This window comes from Mus caroli, chromosome 11 (genome assembly GCF_900094665.2).
Source record: "Mus caroli chromosome 11, CAROLI_EIJ_v1.1, whole genome shotgun sequence".
In the NCBI taxonomy this organism is placed as follows: domain Eukaryota; kingdom Metazoa; phylum Chordata; class Mammalia; order Rodentia; family Muridae; genus Mus; species Mus caroli.
The window spans coordinates 56267100-56285548 of record NC_034580.1 but is presented as its reverse complement, the minus strand read 5'-3'; the positions used below and the strand labels follow the sequence as shown (position 1 = coordinate 56285548).

Genomic DNA, 18449 nt, shown 5'->3' with positions numbered 1-18449 from the left:
TTTTTTTTTTTTTTTTTTTTTTTCCCAGCTGCCTCTGTCTCTAGAGAGTCGGGACTAAAGGTTTGCACCACTGTCAAGACTTCTCTTGAGCCAGTCAAGCTGACAACTGAAATCAGCCCAAGTCACCAGCATCTATAAATCCTGTTTTGGGATTATTCCAGAAGTTTCTCAGCTTAGAAGTATGGAATGTCTCATCCCTGCATGGAGTTTCTCTTCCCTGTCTGTCCTTTTCAATGCAGATCCACGGTGGGTGCTGCTTGGTCTAAGGCCTTCATTGATCAGAGTCTAGAGGTTGTCTACTGTTGCATCTGTCTGGGGCCTGGGGTGTGTCTGCTTCAGTGAGGAGCCCATGGCTGGCCTTAAGGGGAGCTGGCCACATATTCCTACTGTGTGATTCGGCAGAAGACCTCCACTTCTAACCAAAACAAGCTGCTGAGAGGTCCACCAACTAACTATATCTCTCTGCCCAAGTGACCACAGCCCTGTGGATATGCTTAGCCATAAATATTTATAAGTAGACACGGGATGACTTACATTTCCTTTTTAATAAGAAATTAACTAAAGTTCTGCTTTTGATAAACATGTTAGATAGGAAATCTTAAATGCTAGAATGAGGGCCGGGCATGGTGGTGCATGCCTCTAATCCCAGCACTCAGGAGGCAGAGGCAGGTAGATCTCTTTGAGTTGGAGGCCAGACTGGTTCTACATATGAGTCCAGGATAGCCAGGGTTCTGTTACATAGAGAAAGCCTGTTTCAAAAAACAAAACAAGACAAATGAAGAAACAAAGGAACAACCTCCCCCCCTCCCCCCAAAAAAGCAAAAGAAACAAAACAATAGTAACAACAGCAAAATGAGCCTTTGGTGGCTGAAACTGACAACTATCCTCATGCTTGTCAATGCTCTGAGTCGGTGAGGCTGGCCGTAAGTCATCCTTACCCAGGAAAGAGCTGGGAGAACTGATAGCCCAAATGGCACAGTCACAGCAAGATGTTAGGGGTGCTCCTGATGCCCAGCCCTGGAGCCTCAGCTTGGGAACTTGGGGCAGTACCCTGATGGTGCATCATGAGAAGGGAGATCCAAGGCAAGGCGTCCGTCCCTCTAGTCACTGAATGTGGGTTTCCTGCTGTAGTCAAAGAGAACAACCGTAGTTACACTCTTTTCTGCTGAAGCAGTGTGCGACTTGAGCTTGTTTGTGACAGGTCTCTGTCTATGTGACTCCATGAGCTGGACCTTCACCTTCTGTCTAGTCAGCTCTGGGTTCCAGAACAAGACTCAGTGGCTGGGGGTCTGAAGGAGGGATTTCCTAGGGTCTTCAACGTGGGCCTTTGCCAGCTTTCTCTTTGGCATAAGGCCTCTGAATTCCTGGGGTAGGGGCCTGTTAAAAGATCCAGTTACAACACATTTAGTTTAAAGATGGAATTTGCTTCTCTTTGCAGTTCTAAAAATCAGGCAACACTTCATTTTTATAAACTAGACTGAATATTTTGATGAGCGAAGCAGATGAGATTGGTTTCCTAGGCAGAAAAGGGCTGAAACAGAACCAAAAAGTGAGTTGGTTTTTCCAAGTGAATAAGTTATAAAAGGCTGAGGTAGAGGGGCTTGTCATATGGGCTGAAACTGTCCCCTCTGGGGACCTGGTTGTTACCTTTCCTGACATATCTGAAGATAAGTGAACTTCCACGAACTGTACCATGGGTGACTCCTTTCGGTGTGAGCCGACTTCATGGTCCTAGCCGATGGCTTCTTTAAATGTTTTTGGAATAGCCTATGCTTGGCCCATGAGATCAAAGTAGAGAACAGGGGAGGATCTAGAAGGTTCTCTACAGTATGGCTGAGCCACCTGGGCTTGGCGCCTGGGTGCCCTGTGCACAGACAGACCATGAGAGATGTTGGAGTCAAAGGTGTGGCATGAAGCCTTACCACACACAACAGGGCAGCAGGGTTTTCCTTCAGGGCTTTCCTGCCCCTGGGCGGGTTGCTCAGCTCCCAGAGTCTCCGTCTTCTTTTGGAAGAACTTCCACTGGCTAACATGTTGTGGGAATCCATCAAGGTCTTGACTCCCATGACCACACACTGAAAACCTTAAATCGCTAAGCAAATGTTGGGTCATTATCCATCATCATCATCATCATCATCATTTATTAATGCTGTCATTCTGGTGGGGTAGAGAACTTGAGAAGGACTCTGGGGACCTCAAACCTTTAGTCACTGGCTGATAGAAGCCTCTGAAAACTGGCCAGCAGCTGACAGGGTGAGGCCAGGAGACAGGTATAGTGTCTTCAGCTGCCACACCACCTCCAGTAGGATCTGTGTGACAAGTTCCACAGACTGAGGCGATTGACGTCAAAAGGGGGAGGCCTCCTGGAACCGGTTGTGGAACTCTTCACCGGAGAAAAGAATATTGAGCCATAGTTCTCATGGCAATCTATCTGTATTGTTTCCTCTTATTCCTTTTATTATTTACATGTTCCTGGTAGCCTAGGCCAAGATCCTAAGTGAGAATAATAGGTAAGAAACCATCCCTAGAGATGGGGTCACTAACATGACCTCATCCCCGGGGAAACCAATACTTCACTTTTTAAGTCATTTACAAAACTCTCATGATAGATAAAAACTTTCCAAACAATAAAATTTCATATGTCTACACATGTGTCATTGGAGGTGGGTTTTGGTATATGGTAAAGAAAACCTTACTTAGAAAGAATTAAAATACTTTAAATTTACATATTTTAGATTTATAAAAAATCAGGCATTAGGTGCTAAATAATAATTGACCATGGGGCTGGAGAGTTAAGAGTTAAGAGTACTGACCATAAAGATTTATTAACCTGCAGTTAATAGTACTGACCATAAAGATTTATTAACCTGCTTTTGGAAATATGCCACTAGCCTTGGATAACTGCCCCCATTGACATCCTTTCAGAATTGTTATATTTCGATGATTTCTAATGATGTTACCTGTTCTGTTTGTGATTCAGTGAATACATAGATTCAGAGTTGTAATGCTTGGATGATTTTTGTGCTTTGCTATGCTAAATGATTTTTTGTGATTGTTTCACTGGATACTGTTTCTAAGAGATGTAATGTTTAGTTTTTAATGTATAAAATCCCCTGCTTGAGAGCTGCAAAATACACTCATATTCAAACTGCCTCTGTGTTTGTTTCTGTTTGTCACCGCCAAATCCTTACCCACCTAGCTTCAAGGACCCTCATTCCAGGGACCCCCATACCCAACCGGGGTGGTCCGTGGCATTCAGTGCCTGTGGTGGTTGGCTGTAATGTAAACTTTCCATGAGTTAGAGTTACCTGCTTAGGGAGCCTCACCTGAGGAAGTGCACAATTGCTCTAATTGATGTAGGAAGGCCCTTTCCAAGTGTGGAAGGCACTTTCCAGCTGTGGTAGGGCGAGCAGAGTCGGGGTGGGATGATGCCCTCCTCTTGCTTAACCTCCTCTGAAAATCATTCACCCTCTTGCTGCTGCTGATTCTTCACTGGTATCAGAACCTGTGGGTCCAGGCTTGCATTTCTGGCTAAGAACCAACAGCTCTCTGGGAACTTTTCAGGTTTTTAGCACCCGTGCTGGGTCCACTGAGGTCCCCAGCTTCACGGACTGAAGAGCAACTAGGTTCTCATTCTCTCATGGACGGGACAGTTTGTTGTTACTATTTTAAGGTAAGCGGATTTGATATTTTTTATTAAGTATATACTTATATTTGTAATACATATCTTATACTAATATGATATATACATATATTACACTTCTGTTCATCCATTGTCTCTGTTCCTTTGAGAGCCTCACGAATCCATCATCCTCTCTGCTGATGAGAGCTGGAGTTGAAGCCAGATGCTTGCTTGTCACCAGTGGCCTCCTGTGGATTCCTCTGTGAGGAACCTGACAGAGCAGAAATCAGACTCCTGCCTGAGCATGAGACAAATCAAAGTTAGCTGCTGGAAACTATCTGAACCATCCCCATGTCCCATACCTGGGATTAAAACAAAAACATATTCACATTTCTATTTTTTTAAAAGAAATCCAAATTCTCGCTCTGAGGTTGTGCATCTTTGTCACATGCTGCACCTCCCCCGCCCCCCCCCCGCCCCCAGTCACTTCTGTTAATCCTTCTTACATGAGCTTGACCAGGTGTAACCAGCTTTCTGGTATTCCTGAAATGCTTAAATATACAAACATTGATAATTCTGCATTCTCCCTCTGTCTTCCTTTCCAAGACGCTTTTTAAATTAGCCAGCTAGGAGCAGCCGGGGAGCAGGCTTGGATTTCAGGGATGAGGAATGGCTTAAGCGGTTCCTTACATTAGGGATAAAAGACTGAGGCAATAAAACACTATGCAATGTGTGCTGCTTCTTGTTAGTGTGCTTTGGGTCACGGCTTACCCTTTTTATAAAAGGAGATCGCCTCGCCAGGTTTCTTCCACTTTGTTCATGGGGACTTTACGTGACACTGAGATGATTCTTTTCCAACAAGGGTCAGAAGACAACTCTACATGTCAGTCCTTGCCTTCTACCTTGTATTGGGACCAGGTCTCTCTGATTCTCTGCTGCATCTGCTAGGTTAGCTCACAAGCTTCGGGGGTTCTCCTGTCTCTGTTTTCATCTTTCTCATAGGAGTGCAGGGATTATAGATCAACTAGGCATCCAAATTTTATATGGATTCTGGGAACTTGAACTCAAGTCTTCACATTTGTGCAATAAGCACTTTTACGCCCTGATCCCTGAAACTCATAGTCTAGATCACATATTAACTAAGCCTGATTCCTTACAAGCAAGTCATCGTTTTTCTTTGCGCACCTCATAGATGCTTTGCTTTGTTTGGCAGGACTGAGTTTCTTCAGAACCCTCCCTCCCCTTATGGCTTATTTTGGTTATAATCAATGTCATAGGGTTTTATTGCTGTGAAAAGACAATATGACCATGGCGACCCTTAGAAAGGAAAACATTTCATTGGGGCTGGCTTACAGTTCAGAAGTTTAGTCCATTATCATTATGTCAGGAAGCATGGCAGGATGCAGGCCAACAGGGTACTGGAAAAGGAGTTGAGAGTTCTATATCTTGATCTGCAGGCAGCAGAAAGAGACTGTGTATCACACTGGGCATAGCTTGAGCATAGGAGACCTCAAAGTTTTCCCCCACAGTGACACACTTCCTCCAACAAGGCCATACCTCCAAATAGTACCACTCCCTATGGGCTAAGCATTCAAACACATGAATACATGGGGGCTATACCTACTCAAACCACCACAATCAATCTCTTGGTTGAAGGATGATTTTGACTTAGTGTTGGCTTACAGACAATTCTACTGGGCTCCGCCCAACTACTACCTAGTATCAGCTTGCATTTCTACTCAATAGGTACAAACCAGGAGCCAGGCATATAAGACTGCTTGTTTCTACACACACTCTCTCTCCATCTCCTATTCGTTCTCTTTTCCCCATGTGTTCCTGGTAGCCTCTTCCTCTCTTCTCTCTCTTTCTATCCTTCTCTGTCCCCTACCTCTCTCTGCCTTTACCCCTTTCACATGTCCCCTTCCATTCCCCAATAAACTTCCTTTTATACTAGGCCTGTGTGTGGCTGATTGTTTAGGGCCTTGGCGTGGGCCCTTCAAGATCCTCCCTTCTGCTGTATTATACCACCTTTTTATAAAACAACACTTAGTACTCCTCTTTCTCAAATATCTTTCCCTTCTCCCTGTAATCTAACAATTGTTGCTACAGCCTAGGAGAGGGAAATTTTTGCTGAGGTGTGAAGTTCACTTACGTTTTAATCCTAATGCAGGTGTGTGATTGAGTCTCACTCCATTGGTTGGATATTTACCTCGACATCTGATGCATTTGTTGATAGAACACTGGCCCTTGGCAACTAGCCATTTTATACTGGCCAGTGAAGATTGTCTTAAGCTCTCAAGCCAAACTTCTTTTTCCATGTGTATATTTTATAGAGGACAATGCCATCAAAGACATCATCAGCCTTGCTAATGTCTATGACAGAGCCTACCAATGGCTCTTAAGGTGATTTCCTTACCCGTCCTCTTCCTTGAATAAGGGCGAGCCTTCCCTAATTATTTTCTTAGCGACACTGTCAGTAGGGATTATAGTAGGACTAACAGGCTCACTTTTTTTTTTTAAGACAGGATTTCCCGGTATAGCCCTGGCTGTCCTGAACTTGCTTTGTAGACCAGGTTGGCCTCAAATTCACGGAGCTCTGCCTGGCTCTGCCTCTCAAGTGCTGGGACTAAGGACATGCGCCACCACGCCTGGTTGGTCTCACTTTTTATGTTACAGATGCTAACTCACTCACGAATCATGTTCTTAGGATGGATACTGTTAGGTTTCTGGGCCACACAAAGAGACCAGAGTCTGACCCTCAACAGATGGGACTGTGTTTATTAACATATACAGGAAAGGACAGCCTCTTCTCCCTCCGGAAATTGAGGAGTTTGCTAAGAAAAGAGGCTGGCTTTAAGATTTTGTAGGGGTGCTGTGAGGGGCTTGGGATGAGGAAATTGTTGCTGTTACAGTTCACATTTCTCTCCTACAGTCTCTTCTTCCTGAAATTGTTTGCCCGAGGTGAGACAGACTGTCCTGGGAGACAGGCAGCCCGTAGACATTCCTGTTTGTGCTAACCTGAGCAAGCTCAACTGTAATATCATAGGAATCATGTTTTACAACGGAGACACACTATTACACAGTCATAATGGCGTTCTTATCGTCTTAGTTAGGGTGTTCTATTGCTGTGAACAGACACAATGACCTCAGTAACTCTTATAAAGGAAAAAACATTTAATTGGGGCTGGCTTACAGTTTTAAAGGTCTAGCGCTGGGAAGCATGGTGGCATTGCAGGCAGACATCGTGCTGGAGAAGGACCTGAGAGTTCTGCATCTTGATTTGAAGGCAGCAAAAAGGGGACTGAGACATGTTGGCCAGACTTGAGCTTCTGAGACCTCAAGTGTGTGACACCCCACTCCCACAGTGATACACTTCCTCCAACAAGGCCACATCTACTCCAACAAGGTCACATCTCCTAATAGTGCCACTCCCTATGGACCAAGCCTTCAAATACAGGAGTTTATGGGAAGCAAACCTATTCAAACTACCACACCTGTGTTCTGAATCTTTGCCATTGGTTAAATTTCATTGGTTAAGATTTATTGTGAAACCTTAGACCTCCTCTGAGGCCCTCTGACTGCTGTTCTTCCCTCAGAACCCCCTTTGGCAGCTCCTGGTTAGTGCTTCCAAGTCCCTAATAGCAGTTGGGGTAAACGCTAATGGGAGGAATGAGGACTGGAGTTAGACATATTCCCTGCTAGGCAGACAGATAGGGAGAAAGGCCATGACTAGGTAATAAAAATGGTGAACTTCCAAGATGGCCGACTTCTTCCTCACCCTTCTGACCCAAGATCAAAGCTGGCAGCATAAAACAAAGGTCTTGCAGGCTTCTTCTCCCTCCAGTCGTGCCTCTACTGAGAGGCTGGCTTAACAAGTTCAAGACCAGATCAGGACAAGTTGACACAATTGTGGATCAACCACCCATCCTAACATCCTTCAAACTGACCAACTCTATCTAAATCAGGGGAAGAAAAATCCTTCAAAGACTTCAATGAGAGGCTGGGCTTCAGCTTCCAGACTCCCTTCTCTGTTCTGTGGAGGGTCTTTATCTCTGTGTGCCTGCTGGATGTGTGTGTGTTTGTGTGTGTGTGTGTGTTTCTGTAAGGGTCCACGAATTGCAGAAGGAAAACCCTAGACTCAGATGGTATGCAAAGACAAAGAACATTTATTCTACAGAAACATCCAGCATGTGGTGGGGCAACCATTCTTCGAAAAGGCGATCCCAGACAAAGGCATGCAGGCCATCTTAAAGGGAATTAGGGGAATTTTCTAGGAGGATTAAGTAATCTAAAATTTCATTGGTGGATGCTAGGGTGTCACAGGTTGTCAGTGGCCTGCATTCCTATGTCATGAATGTTTAACCATAGGATGAGATAGCACATAGGATGGCCCAGCACAGATGGCCCATCCTGAGATAAGATATTTCCCCATTTTTGTGGTGATCTCCAGGCTGTTCTTTGGGAGGAGGTTTTATGACTTTGTTTCCAGATTTCATGGTCTGTTCCTAGAGCTGGTGTCTTATCACCTTCTTTTCAAAATCAGGCCTGGCCCTTAAATGGAGACAAATGGGGTTTATGTCAACTTTCATTTCCCCACCCCTAAGAAAAGCCTCTCAAAAACAAAAATGGAAATTAAAAAAAAAAGAAAGAAACCACAGGAGGAGGCATGTTCACTCCTAACGCATGGGGAAAACTTTTATTGTAGCTCTGGGGGAGAAAGCAAGTAGAGGGAGGAGTCCAGGGTGAATATGGCTGACACCCAGACTTCTTTGAGACCTAAGAAAAACAAAATCTAGTGCTGTTTGGAGAAGTTTAGGAGGTGTGGTCTTGTTGGAAGAAGTATGTCACAGGGCTGGGCTTTGGGAATCTCAAAGCCTTAGGCCACTTGCCAATCCCCTCTCTCTCTACTTCCTCCTTGTGGTTCAGGAAGTGAGCCCTCAGCTTCCTGCTCCAGCTGCTAGGTCTGCCACTTGTGGCCTCACTTTCACATCATGGTAGACCCTTATCCCTCTGGAATGAATGGTAAGCCTGGATAAACTCCTTCAATAAATTGCCTTGGTCACGGTGCTTTATTACAGCAACAGAAAACTAACCAACACACTCTCATGGCTCCATATCCTACTAGCAGACACTTGGACGTCCATGCTCACAATAGCCAGGAAATGGAATCAGTCTGGATGTCTATAGGCTGATGGATCATGAAAGCACGCTACACACACAGACACACACACAGACACACAGAGACACAGAGACACACATACACACACACTGGAATTCTATTCAGTTATAAAGAAAAACAAAATTAAGACATTTGTAGGAAAAAATGTTGGGCAGTGGTGGCACATGCATTTAATTATTGCATTTGGGAGGCAGGTAGATCACAGAGTTAGAGGCCAGCCTGGGCTACACAGTGAGTTCTAAGACAGCTAGAGCTACACAGAGAAACCTTGTCTCAAACAACAACCGCAAAGCACAACAACAACAACAACAGCAACAACAAAGAGACATTTGTCGGAAAATGAATGAAACTAGAACCGAAAATTACCCTGAGAATCCGTAGACACAGAAAGGTCATCTCCTGGCGCTCTCTCTCCTATGTGGATCCGAGCTTTGAAGTTTTAGATTTGTGTGTTTCACTTCAAGTGTCTGTCGAGGTCAGAAAGCCAGAAATGGCGCAAGAGACAGGGAGGAGAGGGAAAGTGGCCTTAATGGGAGGGGGACAGTAGAGTACACGTGATACTAAAGTAGAGGGAGGGACACAGAGGGTTAAAGGTGTAAGTGGGGGTGGGGGCAGTCATGGAGAGGAGTGGGTGGGCACACGATAACCAAAACTAGGGATGTATGAATCTCACTACTTTGTAATCTAATTACAAAAAAACAAAACAAAACAAAACAAAACAAAAACTTAGATGGAGTTACTCCATGTGGGGACACTGTCACTCCAAGAAGACAGGAGCTATTATTAAACAAGAACCTTAGGGCAAAGTGTGTGACATTTCCCAGTGGGTTATGGTCAAGGAGGACCTAGAAGCCGCCAAAGTAACACAGACCATTGCCAGTACTATTGGCTGCACACTCCAACTAAATGGTGGACTCCGATGCTGAAGCCCCCACACATTTTGGTTGCAGAACATAGAAGAATCACACAGAACTGACTGAGACTTGCTCCCTGCTGACTGCCTTTCACGGAAGGTGTTACACGGCAGGAGAAAGGACATTGGTGGTGTTTACCTGTTGCTGGATCCTGCAGTACTGGCCTGACAGGCAAGCTGTGCCCACTGCTGTAGGAGTGATGTGAATAACCAGCCACTTTCTCATTGGACTTGAGGCCTGCTCCCTACAGGGGAATTCATGCCCGATATTGTAATCCTGATCAAAGCTAAGGAATCCGTGGGACCTTAGTAAACACGTTGGCGAACACGAGCAATAGTAAAGAAAAGCCGCCGGGCGTGGTGGCGCACGCCTTTGATCCCAGCACTTGGGAGGCAGAGGCAGGCGGATTTCTGAGTTCGAGGCCAGCCTGGTCTACAAAGTGAGTTCCAGGACAAGCCAGGGCTACACAGAGAAACCCTGTCTCAAAAAAAAAAAAAAAAAAAAAAAAAAAAAAAAAAAGCCTATGGCTTCTTGTTAAATGAAAGTGTTGTCAAACTGCTTTCTAATACTTATGTGCGTGTGCATAGGTTAGCGCTGTCCCTAAACAAAAACAGAGAAGCTTTTCCTCGTAGTGGACCACAGTTAATAACAGACTTACAGCAGGAAGTAAGCGTCTGTTGAATGTTCAGCCTTAAATGGACATCTCTATCAACCCCGTTCTCCCCTCCACCCCAAAGAAGACAGGGCGGGAAAGAAGGTAAGAGCCTTCGAGGTGCCATGAAATGCTGTCTTCTGGACAAGACATGGCAGATGCACTCATGAACTCACAGCGACTGTGCTTATGTGCACACGATCAGGCCAGCCAACATCCCAGCAAAACCCCAGGAAGCGATGAATGGAGCTTCTGAAGAGCTATTGGCAAGTGTCTGCTGCTGGTGGAGGACAGGCACTCTTCTTTTGGGTGTGGCTCCTGGTAGGTTGGCCGTGCTTCAGTAGACTGTCTTACACCTATGTGCACGTAGGATGAACTAACTGGACTCAGTGAATTATTAAAAATTTTTTAAAAAGGATATGAAGATGAGACAGGAACTTGTTTGGAAGGGGTCCAGGGAAGAGGGTGTGTGTGTGTGTGTGTGTGTGTTGGATTTTATCAATATACATTGTATACAAGTATCCAATTGTCAAGATATATATATGTGTGTGTATAGAGTGGATTTTATCAAGATACATTGAATACAAGCAACCAGTTGTATATATGTGTGTGTGTGTGTGTGTGTCTTGAGATGGCTCTTCACAAGTTTGTATGGAGAAAAAGTCCTCCTGGTAGGGAAATACATAAATAAATAGTTCTCCACCATCAGGGTGTTTGCAGAGCCCTATATGATGAGGAATTCGGTAAGCTAGCACACCAAATTCCAGTGACATTCCCTGGGAGAGGGTCACAGAGAACACTGTGTCATCGTGCAGCTCTGCATACAGTGGATGCTCAAAGTAGGTAATGGGATTGAATGGACCCAAAGCTTCCCTATCTCCAGGTCTGCCATAGTTTCTACATCTCTTCTTCTGCCCACCCTGCCCTGGGGCTCCGAAGACTCCCAACTGCTCCCATAGGGGTGGTGCTCTTCTGGCCTCCACCAGGAGCCTCTTCCTGCTGTGCCAGGTGCATCCACGTGGCTTCACGCTCTCCGTCTCCCCTCCCCCTCCCTGTCCTTATCTTTCCCTTTCGTCTCCATGGAGATTCACCGCCTCAGCTTGCCTGCATCCCGGCCTCCGCCAGGGATTCTGAGCTGGGCTTGGTTCATCCCTCCTCCGAAGCCCTGGTACCCGCAGCCCTGTCTCCTCCCCCTGGGGTGAATCCACCCTCCTTTACAGTCTCTCTTTTTTTTCTGACTGGCTCATTTATTCTCCAGCACTGACAGCTAGGCAGAGCCACCGAGGAGCCCATCCCCCTGCTCCACCCTCCACCTGCTTCTCTAGCTGTCCGTCCTACCAGGAAAAGGTCTCTGTAGGTTTCCTCTCTGAGCATCGGACCCTCTGCCATTCCAACCTCTCATGCCGAGGCCCGTCCTGTCAGTCACTGCTTTTTGTCATCGGCTTGGCAAACGGGCAAGTCTTAAGTCCGGGAAGGGGTATTGGGGGTGGGAAAGAATCACCTGGGAGGGGGAAGGGTAGAAGGACCCTGGAAACCCAGCGGGAAGACAGGGTCTGGATTCTGTTCTAAATCTGACCCCTCCCCTCTTAGGAGAGCAAACGGAGCTTCATGGGAAACAGCAGCAACAGTTGGTGAGCTACCGGGTCTTCTGGGCTGGGATTGGTGCAGTGGGCCTATCAGGTCAGCTGGCGAGGCTGGTCCAGGAGCACGGATCTCTGCAGTCCAGCAGACTCCTTTGCTGCACGCTCCACAGGGTTCTCCCCAGGGAGGAAGCACAAGGCTGGATGGGCCAGGCTGTGCAGGGAGGGACCAGGACAAGCAGGTGGGTGCTACAGATGCTCAGATCAGAGATCGCAAGGAATCCTCTGAGAACCTGGCCATCTGTTCAGCTGCAGAATGGCTGCCTGGGTGCCAGGAAGCTACCGCCCTCTCTTGACTATCCCAGCAGCTGGGGTTGTAGTTTGTCCCCCCTTGAGGAAGCTCTGCCACAAAAAGGCTGGTGGTCTATGGGTTTTCTGAGTGCTGACCCTGGGTACCTTGTAGATGAGATAGTCATTGCTAATGACTGCCCACAGCCCTAGCCAGAGCACTGCTAATCTTTCCCTTGGTCCTCACCCACAGTTGCATGGCTGGCATGCTGAGGGTTGCTCTCTGGGGTACCCTCTCCCCTCTGTTCTGCTGCTCTCACAAGGAAGTGAGGAATGGGTAGAGTTTGTGTCTCTAGGCAACCCTAGGAAGCTGAGGTTACATAGAGGGGTCTTCACCCCTAAGCTGTCAGACCTCCAAACCCTGCACCCAACAGGCATCCAGCATTCGGATGATGTCCTGCCCTCCAGGTCCCATGCATCATTCCCCAAGTTGGAACTGGGCCTGGGACACCGTCCCTCCCCAACCCGGGAGCCGCCCACCTGCTCCATCTGTCTGGAAAGGCTTCGAGAGCCCATCTCGCTGGACTGTGGCCACGACTTCTGCATCCGATGCTTCAGCACACACCGCATCCCAGGCTGTGAGCTACCATGCTGTCCTGAATGCCGGAAGATCTGTAAGCAAAGGAAGGGCCTCCGCAGTCTAGGGGAAAGGATGAAACTCCTACCACAGCGGCCACTGCCCCCTGCACTGCAGGTGAGGGACGCGATCTCTGCATGCAGAGATCTCAGATAATGGTTTAAGTTTGGACCTACTCTGTACTGTCCAGCAGGGGCACAGAGTTCCAGGCTGGACTCTCAACTTGGGGGTCAGTTCCATTTGGGATGCTCAGGGGACCCCTCTCTGTCCCACCCAGGAGACCTGTGCCGTGAGGGCAGAACGTCTGCTGTTGGTACGAATCAATGCCTCCGGAGGCCTCATCCTCAGGATGGGCGCCATAAACCGTTGCCTGAAGCATCCACTGGCCAGGGACACACCCGTCTGCTTATTGGCTGTCTTGGGAGAGCAGCACTCAGGAAAGTCCTTCCTCTTGGACCACTTGCTCAGTGGCTTACCAAGCCTGGTGAGGGCAGGGCTGGCAGGAGGTTGCAGAATGAGAGCCCTAGGCTGACTTTGGGAGGGGAGCTGAGTTTCTGGGGATGTAGAAAAGGACCGCCTGATACCTTCTTCTCCACCTTTAGGAATCTGGTGACAGCGGCAGGCCCAGAGCAGAGGGGTCTCTGCCTGGGATCAGATGGGGTGCTAACGGCCTCACGAGGGGCATCTGGATGTGGAGTCACCCCTTCCTGCTGGGAAAAGAGGGGAAGAAGGTGAGGGAGAAAAGTAGATGGAAGTTAGCATGGAGAGGGGAGAGGGAGGGAAGAGGGCAGGCAGGAAGGAGAGAGAAAGGAGAAGGGCATCTCCAGGGTAAGGACCAAGAAAGGGGTTAGGCAGAGCAAGACAGGCCTAACCCGTTGGTTTGCGTCCTTAATAGGTGGCTGTGTTCTTAGTGGACACGGGGGATGTCATGAGCCCAGAACTGAGCAAGGAGACAAGGGTCAAGCTCTGTGCTCTCACCATGATGCTCAGTTCCTACCAGGTGAGAGAGGCGCTTGGGTAGGGTGGCCACCCTGCACGCCCTTCTCGGCTTCCCTCACAACCAAGAGAGTGTTACAGGCTTGGGTGTCTAGCGTCCGTGAGGGTTCTAGAAGGTGCTTCTGAAAGGAAGAAGATGTTCCTGGTGAAGGTGGACAGATGGGTTGTTCTAAAAGTGCAGTGATAAGATTAGGGGATGACTGGAGACTCACAGGACCACACAACAATCTAAGTCTGGAAGAAGCTTGCACCTAGGTGAAGAGGGCCTCGTGCTGGACTGGGCTTGCATTCTGGGATGCATCAGCCTCTCAGGAGCTCTTCACAGGACCCTTCCCACTTCTGCAAGTCTTCTTGCATCTTATTGTTTTCTTTGCAGATCCTGAATACCTCCCAAGAGCTGAAGGACACCGATCTGGGCTATCTAGAGGTGAGGTAGCCTCACACACTCTGACCACAAGGTCAGGAGGGCTGGAACAAAGGGAAATCATGGCTTCCCTTTCAGGCTTAGAGTTTTATGACACTTGGATTGGCTTAGTGGGCTTCAGAAGGTTGAATATGTGGCACCTGGTTTGGAGCAAGGCTAGAAAATCTTCAATTTGGAAGCCGGAATCTTGACTCCTACGGCGGTCCGGGGTGGCTAGAAAGAAGGCTTATGGGACAGGCTCCAGCCCTTGGAGTAGTCCAACCCTAAATTTCTCTGTACCTATTTCTAGATGTTCGTTCACGTGGCTGAGGTGATGGGCAAACATTATGGGATGGTACCAATCCAGGTAAGATATCTATTTCTAGTTTCGTCAATCCCGACACACCAATCCCGGCTGCCGGTGTCAGGACCCTTTCTCTTCCAGCATCTGGATCTCTTAGTCCGAGACTCTTCCCATCATAATAAGTCAGGGCAAGGGCACGTGGGTGACATACTCCAGGTAAGCAGTGCAGAGGGAAGAGGCTGATGCCCAGGTGAAGGAGGCTGGGTGGGGTCCCAGGAGCGTGCTTACAGAGGGAGACTGTTTCCTCAACTCAGAGATCTGTGCAATCCATCTCTCAGAAGCTGTCCGGCAAATATCCCAAGGTCCAGGAGCTGCTCCTCGGGAAACGGGCCCGCTGTTACCTCCTCCCTGCTCCTGAGAGGCAGTGGGTAAACAAAGACCAAGCCAGCCCCAGAGGCAGTAAGTGTTCCAGGGGTGGAGACTTCCCTGGCATGCCTTCCCAGCTTTGGCCCCATCTCCCCCAGGCCCAGGCTCCTCAGCCCAAGGAATCCCTTTCTCAGACACAGAAGATGACTTCTCCCACCATTTCCGGGCCTACATCTTGGACGTGCTGAGCACAGCCCCTCAGCACGCTAAGAGCCGCTGTCAAGGGTACTGGAGTGAGGGGCGCGCCGTGGCCAGGGGAGACAGACGCCTGCTCACAGGGCAGCAGCTAGCACAGGAGATCAAGGTGTGAAAAGTTCCTGGGGAGCCCGGCCTCTTCAGGCCCCTACCATCCCTGACCTGTCTGTGGTGTCTCTGCAGAATCTCTCTGGCTGGATGGGGAAGACTGGGCCCAGTTTCAGCTCTCCCGATGAGGTAATGAGCGTCTCTCCCCGGGAAGGCTAGGGTCAGGGAGGGTGACCTGAGGTAGGGGTCTGCATGTCCTGGAAGCGGAGATGAGGAACCAAGAGGATCCCTGGATGAGGAGGAAAGAGGCAGGCAGCCTGGGTTTTCCTGTGGACAGATGGCTGCTCAGCTCCATGATCTGAGGAAAGTGGAAGCCGCCAAGAAGGAGTTCGAGGAGTACGTGAGACAGCAGGTGAGCCTCAGGGTCTGCTGGCAAGGGTGTGCAGGAGAGGATGCCCGAGGACCCAGGTGGACCACCCTCTTTCCCCTCTTCCCACTGCCTCAGGACATAGCCACCAAGCGCATCTTCTCTGCACTACGAGTCCTGCCTGACACGATGAGGAACCTCCTTTCTACCCAGAAGGATGCCATCTTGGCCCGCCATGGTGTGGCTCTGTTGTGCAAGGAGAGAGAGCAGACCTTGGAGGCCCTGGAAGCCGAGCTGCAGGCAGAAGCCAAGGCCTTCATGGACTCCTACACAATGCGCTTCTGTGGCCACCTGGCCGCGGTAGGGGGCGCTGTAGGTGCTGGGCTCATGGGCCTGGCAGGGGGTGTGGTGGGCGCAGGCATGGCAGCAGCCGCGTTGGCTGCTGAGGCTGGGATGGTAGCAGCTGGGGCTGCGGTGGGGGCTACCGGGGCTGCTGTGGTTGGGGGTGGTGTGGGTGCTGGGCTGGCCGCGACTGTGGGCTGCATGGAGAAAGAGGAAGATGAGAGAGTTCAAGGAGGGGACCGAGAGCCCCTACTCCAGGAGGAATAGCGGACATATGTCGAAGCATGAAATACGTGAAAGGCAGTAGGAAGGGTGCAGACATCAGGGATTCAGAGGGGACCACGTATATACTGGCCTTGTTGAATGCCCCATGTCAAACACTGGCTGAGCTCGGGGTTTACGGTGGGTCCAGAAACCTGAGGAGGCTTTCTGGCCACGAAGCTATACTTGGAGTACAGCGGATAGGGTGCAAGGCCTGTTTCTGGCTCTGGATAATTGCTACTCACTGGAACCTAGGATCTCCCACCACATAAGGCCCCACCTCCTCCTCTACCCAGTTCCAGTTTATTTCCCTGGAGGGCCTGGGCTGGAAATTTGCCCCTGGATCCAGAACCCCGTTCGTTTTACAGTTGGGATGGGTCCCAGCATAACTGACTTTGGAGCTGGGAGCCCCCCTAACAGGGAAGAAAAAGGAGGGGTCACAGAGCAGGGGTGGGAATGATAGACAGAGCTATAATTCTGGAGTGGTGACTTGTTTCCAAAACTGCTCCAGAAGGCCAGGCTTGGCTGGCCTTCCTGCTCTTCAGTTGGGTGTCCAGATGTGTGTCCTGAACCGCCCTGTACCCCAGCCTCCTGCAGTCCTCCTAAGCCTGTGCCCTGTGCCAAGCCCATTTGGATGGATCAACACAGATTACATGCCAAAGAACCACACCTCCGATTGCATTCTGTGCTAAAGCAGTCCGTGCCAGGTTCTGCCAAAGTGTGGTAAGGGAAAGTGCAGGAAATGAGCTCCGTCTTTTAACATAAGCTTGAGCTGTGGGGCCTCTGTGCCATACTGTAAGACCCCCTTGATGCAGCTCTCTGAACAACAAGCCCCTAGAGAGCTTGTGGGCAGGGAGCCTCTCTCGGGGGATGGAGATTTCTAAAGAGACTTCTGGGCTGTTAAACTATAAAGGATGTTGGGCATATGACCCTATATTTTATATAAAAATAAAATGTGTGCGTGTGAATGGTAACCTCTTAATATATTACTGAAACAAGAATTTGGCCTTCCAAGGAATTTGGGGTAGGGAGGAGGTGACAAGGGTTTCCATTATCAGCATGTAGGGACAGGGACATTGAAATTCAAAGTGATTTCAGGCATACCATGCCCTGGCTTGGCATTTGGAGGCTTTGGCCAAGAGCCAAGTACACGGCTACCTTTGTATGCTTGTCTGCTGGAACTTTGGATCCTCTCGTGGGTCCTTGGAGAAGCTGATTCTGATGATCCTGTCAGTCAGTAGGGAGCTGAAGTCTGTTGCAGCAGAAGCTAGGAGGAGGCATGAGCAGGAAGATTTGGGTTAGACCCTGGGAAAGGGAGAAGCCAAGATCCATTGTGCAGGTCTAGGCAGTACATCACACTGGAGTCTCCTCCCAGTCCTACCTCCAGTCTCAGAATCAGGACATGCTCGCTCTGTCCAAATTCTGCATTTCACAGAGGCAGACCCAAGACAGAGTCTCAAATAAGACTGACCAGCTGGCCAGGGGAGATGCAGAGGATCTGGCTTCCAATACACAGATATTGAGAGATGTGCTGTTGAGGGCTCTGCCTAAATCAACATGTTCCTTTCTGGATGCTTCTGCTTACATGTCCAGCTCAGGGAAATTTTGAGGCGTGGCAGAGGATATGGTCTAGGACCGATGGACAAATACACAACATAGGGACATCCCGGAGCTGGGAAAGAGGCTGGGTGGGGCAAGGGCAAATGAGGGTGACTCTTTGTGGAAACTAGGCCATGCATGGGGACAGGGTCTAGACAGTGTGTAGTGTCGGTGGAACTAGGCTTTCTGAGCACATCACAGATCCCTTCCACCGTCATCTGGGAGACACATGAACTGCAAAGCCTTCCAGAGATCGGGGCTGGCAGGCTCAGGACATAAGGCCCTTCGAGGACTCGAGGGCGGTGCTGTATGGCTTAGGAGCCCCCTCCCACAAGAACTTGGAGGAAACTCCAAGGTCAACTTGAACAGATGGGAGAAGTTGGCTTAGCTAGAGAGCCTTCTTGGAGTGTGTGTGGGGGGGTATAAGGCAGGGAATGAGAATGTTTGTCTTTGGCCTTGAATCTTTCAAAGCCTGGTTCCCAAGCAGCTTCTCCTTAAGCCGGGATGCCATCGGCATGGGCAATATATATTTGTATAGAGGAGGACATAGAAGCTCAGGGAAATGCTGTGTCTCAGTGTCGCTGAAATTACTAGTGACAGACAAACTGGGACTTGAACTCAGGACTTTTTTTTTTC

The 18449-nt window shown here is 48.9% G+C and overlaps 1 protein-coding gene and 1 long non-coding RNA gene across 7 annotated transcripts; one reads left to right on the top strand and one right to left on the bottom strand.

Moving 5' to 3' along the window:
- Positions 1–4997: 4997 nt before the first annotated feature.
- On the bottom strand, positions 4998–9952 carry LOC115032329. Its single transcript, XR_003837999.1, has 3 exons — positions 9854–9952; positions 9168–9268; positions 4998–5073 (listed from the first exon to the last, which is right to left on the bottom strand). It is a non-coding gene; the product is annotated as an uncharacterized LOC115032329 (long non-coding RNA).
- Positions 9953–11453: 1501 nt separating this feature from the next.
- On the top strand, positions 11454–17188 carry Rnf112 (ring finger protein 112). Of its 6 annotated transcripts, none has more exons than XM_021178177.2 (16): positions 11454–11535; positions 11626–11821; positions 11958–11998; positions 12121–12189; positions 12704–12989; positions 13150–13356; positions 13475–13603; positions 13768–13872; positions 14245–14295; positions 14582–14638; positions 14717–14791; positions 14914–15034; positions 15136–15305; positions 15380–15433; positions 15582–15656; positions 15750–17188. In XM_021178177.2, exons 2-16 carry the CDS (start codon positions 11768–11770, stop codon positions 16218–16220), a joined length of 1965 nt encoding a protein of 654 aa, XP_021033836.1. In that variant the 5' UTR covers positions 11454–11535; positions 11626–11767; the 3' UTR covers positions 16221–17188. The 6 variants fall into 6 exon arrangements, with proteins under 6 accessions (XP_021033836.1, XP_029338946.1, XP_021033837.1 ...); XM_029483086.1 differs by having other exon boundaries at positions 14890–15034; XM_021178178.2 differs by lacking the exon at positions 12121–12189.
- The last annotated feature ends 1261 nt before the right edge of the window (positions 17189–18449 follow it).

What these genes read in the sequence shown, in the direction of transcription:
- Rnf112 (XM_029483084.1), top strand. Translation starts at nt 11,768, where the DNA reads ATGCCGAGGCCCGTCCTGTCAGTCACTGCTTTTTGTCATCGGCTTGGC. An exon ending in GTCATCGGCTTGGCAAACGG is followed by an intron (nt 11,822 to 11,957) that starts GCAAGTCTTAAG and finishes CTCCCCTCTTAG; the next exon opens with GAGAGCAAACGGAGCTTCAT. An exon ending in CCGATCTGGGCTATCTAGAG is followed by an intron (nt 14,296 to 14,581) that starts GTGAGGTAGCCT and finishes ACCTATTTCTAG; the next exon opens with ATGTTCGTTCACGTGGCTGA.